The 2,815-nt window shown below is 41.8% G+C and overlaps 1 protein-coding gene across 1 annotated transcript in view; it reads right to left on the minus strand.

The window, feature by feature from the left end:
• ATP8B1 (ATPase, aminophospholipid transporter, class I, type 8B, member 1) overlaps nt 1-2,815 on the minus strand; it is a 53,644-nt gene that overhangs the window by 38,803 nt on the left and 12,026 nt on the right. The window contains exon 3 of the mRNA XM_004683935.2: nt 1,871-1,984. Coding sequence (XP_004683992.1) covers nt 1,871-1,984 — 114 coding nt within the window. The remainder of the gene's footprint in view (nt 1-1,870; nt 1,985-2,815) is intronic.

The following is a 2,815-nucleotide window of genomic DNA, read 5'->3' on the forward strand; positions in this document are numbered from 1 at the left end:
CATATTGTATATTTACTGTATTAAAATCCCTTTTCATTAAAGTTTTATATGTTTTGTCTTGTTGCGGTGGATGGCAGAACCCACTTAGAGCAGGCAAGTTTTGGGGCTTCAGGGGTGTCCCTCTCTCCCCCTGTCCTGCAACAGATTTTCTGTCCTATAACAAATGGACATGAGAATCTCTAACCTCATCCAACCCCACACCCTGCAGAGCATTGAGGAAAGGTGTCTCAAGCACCCAGTGAACCTTGTCTGGAGGCTCTCTCAAGCTTCCAATCTCTTGCATCAGAACCCTTAGGAGAGTAGACTCACTGTTAACTGGACATAAGGATACTCTGCAACATGACACCTAAAACTTTTTATGAAAATAGTAATTAATAGGGAGGACCAAGGATGGAAGTTGTCCTTCCACTTTAGGGAATGCGTATGGTAGAGTCCGTACGCTTTGTTGCTCAGCCACTGGCTTCTGAGGATCCCATGAGGGGTGCAAACAGGGCAGTAGACAGAGGTCACCTCTGAAAGCTAGTGGCTGGGTTGGGGCTCTAGAAGAAAGTGCTTTCTTCCTGGTCTTCACTATTGACTTCATTAAAGGGACTTGCCTTGCAGAAGTCCTGCCTCCTGTCAATATGTCCTCCAAGTTGGAACAAAAAATACTTGGAAAGTCCATTGATTCTCAGAATGTAATGATTGAAATGACAGGACTTTGACACCAAACACCCAGACCCAAGTCCTGCCCAGCTCTGTCACTTAGAGCCAATGAGGCTTTGCCTCATCAGCCCTCAGTTCTTCTCTGCAAAATTAAGGTTATGATAGGTCTTTCCCAAAGTACAAGAATTAAGTGAAGTAACAATACAATAACTATGTAAAGCAAATTCTACTACATAGTTCGGAGTACTGTATCTTAGCAGAAGATAAATGGTGGTGGGCTGGGGTGGGGGTCGGGGTGGGGAGACACAAGGTGTAGAGAAACCATTTTCCACATATGGTCAATATATGGAACTCCTCTCATCCCCACCAGAAGGAAGGGAAAATTACCCACCTATCACCTTATAATCTGTAGCATTTATCTCTACATAAACCTATCTCAAAGGTCCCTCTTGATAACAGGCCCATCCTGTCTGTCAAGTCAGCAGGCTTTAGTTTCTACTAAGTCTGTGGAGGGCCCATGACTCTCCCCTGTCTTCTCTCTATTTCATGAAGCTTCATCCCCAGACCATAGGCTCCCATCGTCATTAACGCTTTCTGGGTGAATCTCAGCAGGTGAGACTGTTTGATGTAAAAAATCTGATAAAATCATCTGGGTAATTATGTGGTCTGCATGCTGAGTGCTGCTCGAAGTGCTAACTAGAGAGTGTGGAGTTCCCTTGATTTGAAAGATAGTTCCTAAAAAGATAGAATTTATGCTCTCTGGATATAAGTGTACCCTTTTCTACAATTCAGGGGGAAAATTTTCAGAAAAAGAGACCTTTTCCAATTAACCAGTTCACAAAAATAATTTGCTGAGATATATGACAAAAATGTCTGTAAAAATCAATAATACTCTTGGACAGATGAGGCAGCTAAATAAAAAAGGAAAACCCTAAAACTATACTTTATGGTACAAATACTTTTAAAAAGAGAAGACCTTAAATTTATTCCCTTTGGGGAAAACAGTTTTTTTAACTTTTACAGCATTCTGAAATGGAATTCAAAAACATAGCATTAAGATAACAGCTCCTCGCTCACTGACCATTTAACACAAATCAGTCTTGTGTCTGTTTCCTTATGAGAAGAAAACTGATGTTCAAGATCACTTACATTTCATGCACTTGCAATTTAAATGTTATTGAGTCACCATACTTCAAAATAGCTATATGATAGCAAAGGGCATTACCTGTAATATAAGAAGGACCAGGAAATAGAAATTGGCTGCTCTCTTGAACTGCTCAAACAAATTCATTGGTAGGAAGGTAAAGGCATTATACTTGTATGTTTTAATGGCATTACTCTGTTGGGAAAAAGTAAGAAGGTCATTCTTAATGATGCTACCCATCCATCAGTGTTTGCCCAGCAGCAAAAAGCACTAACCCATGGCCCTCAGCACCAAGGGGACATCATTTGTCATTCAGAAGGACAGTGGGGCTTTCTTTAGGTTCTTAATTCTACTCAGGCCTCAAAGTGACTCCTGAGAGGCTTATCGGGCCCTCATACACCTGGGGTGTCTGTTCACTTGGAAATAGGGTCTTTGCAGATGCAATTGGCATTTGCAGGTACAAGTTCAAGTGAAATACTGGAGACTTCACTGTAGACGTGGGGAGTTGTGCTAGAAGAGGAAAGTTGATGTAGATATAGACACACAGAAATGCCATATGTAGATGGGCTGGAGGGAGGGTCCACTAGCCGAGGACACCGAGGACTCTGGCTAGCACCAGAAGCAGTGGGGAGACGTGGAGAAGACCCTCCTTGCAGGCCCTCCTGAAGGAACCAGCCCTCCGACACCTGGATGTTGTATTCTGTTCCCTGCGCTATACAAGAATAAATTTCTATTGTCTAAACCACCAGGCTTGTGGTTCTAGGGAACTAGTTAGGCACGTACAGGCACTGAAGCCCACATTTCTTAGGGATTCTTAACCATATTTCAGAAGTTAAAGACATTTTTTAGGTAATATCTTCACAGTCTCTGAATCCATCCCAGGAGAGGAGGGAACATAAGATACTAAATATAAGGCTCTATCTCATTAGTATATATTCTTTCACAAAACATTTTTGAGGAGAATTTCACACATCATTAGGGAAACTTTCAGTCTACATACTTGTCTCTAACTACTCCTCACATTCT

Source organism: Condylura cristata, unplaced genomic scaffold (genome assembly GCF_000260355.1).
Source record: "Condylura cristata isolate star-nosed mole 26May11 unplaced genomic scaffold, ConCri1.0 scaffold00016, whole genome shotgun sequence".
Classification (NCBI taxonomy): domain Eukaryota; kingdom Metazoa; phylum Chordata; class Mammalia; order Eulipotyphla; family Talpidae; genus Condylura; species Condylura cristata.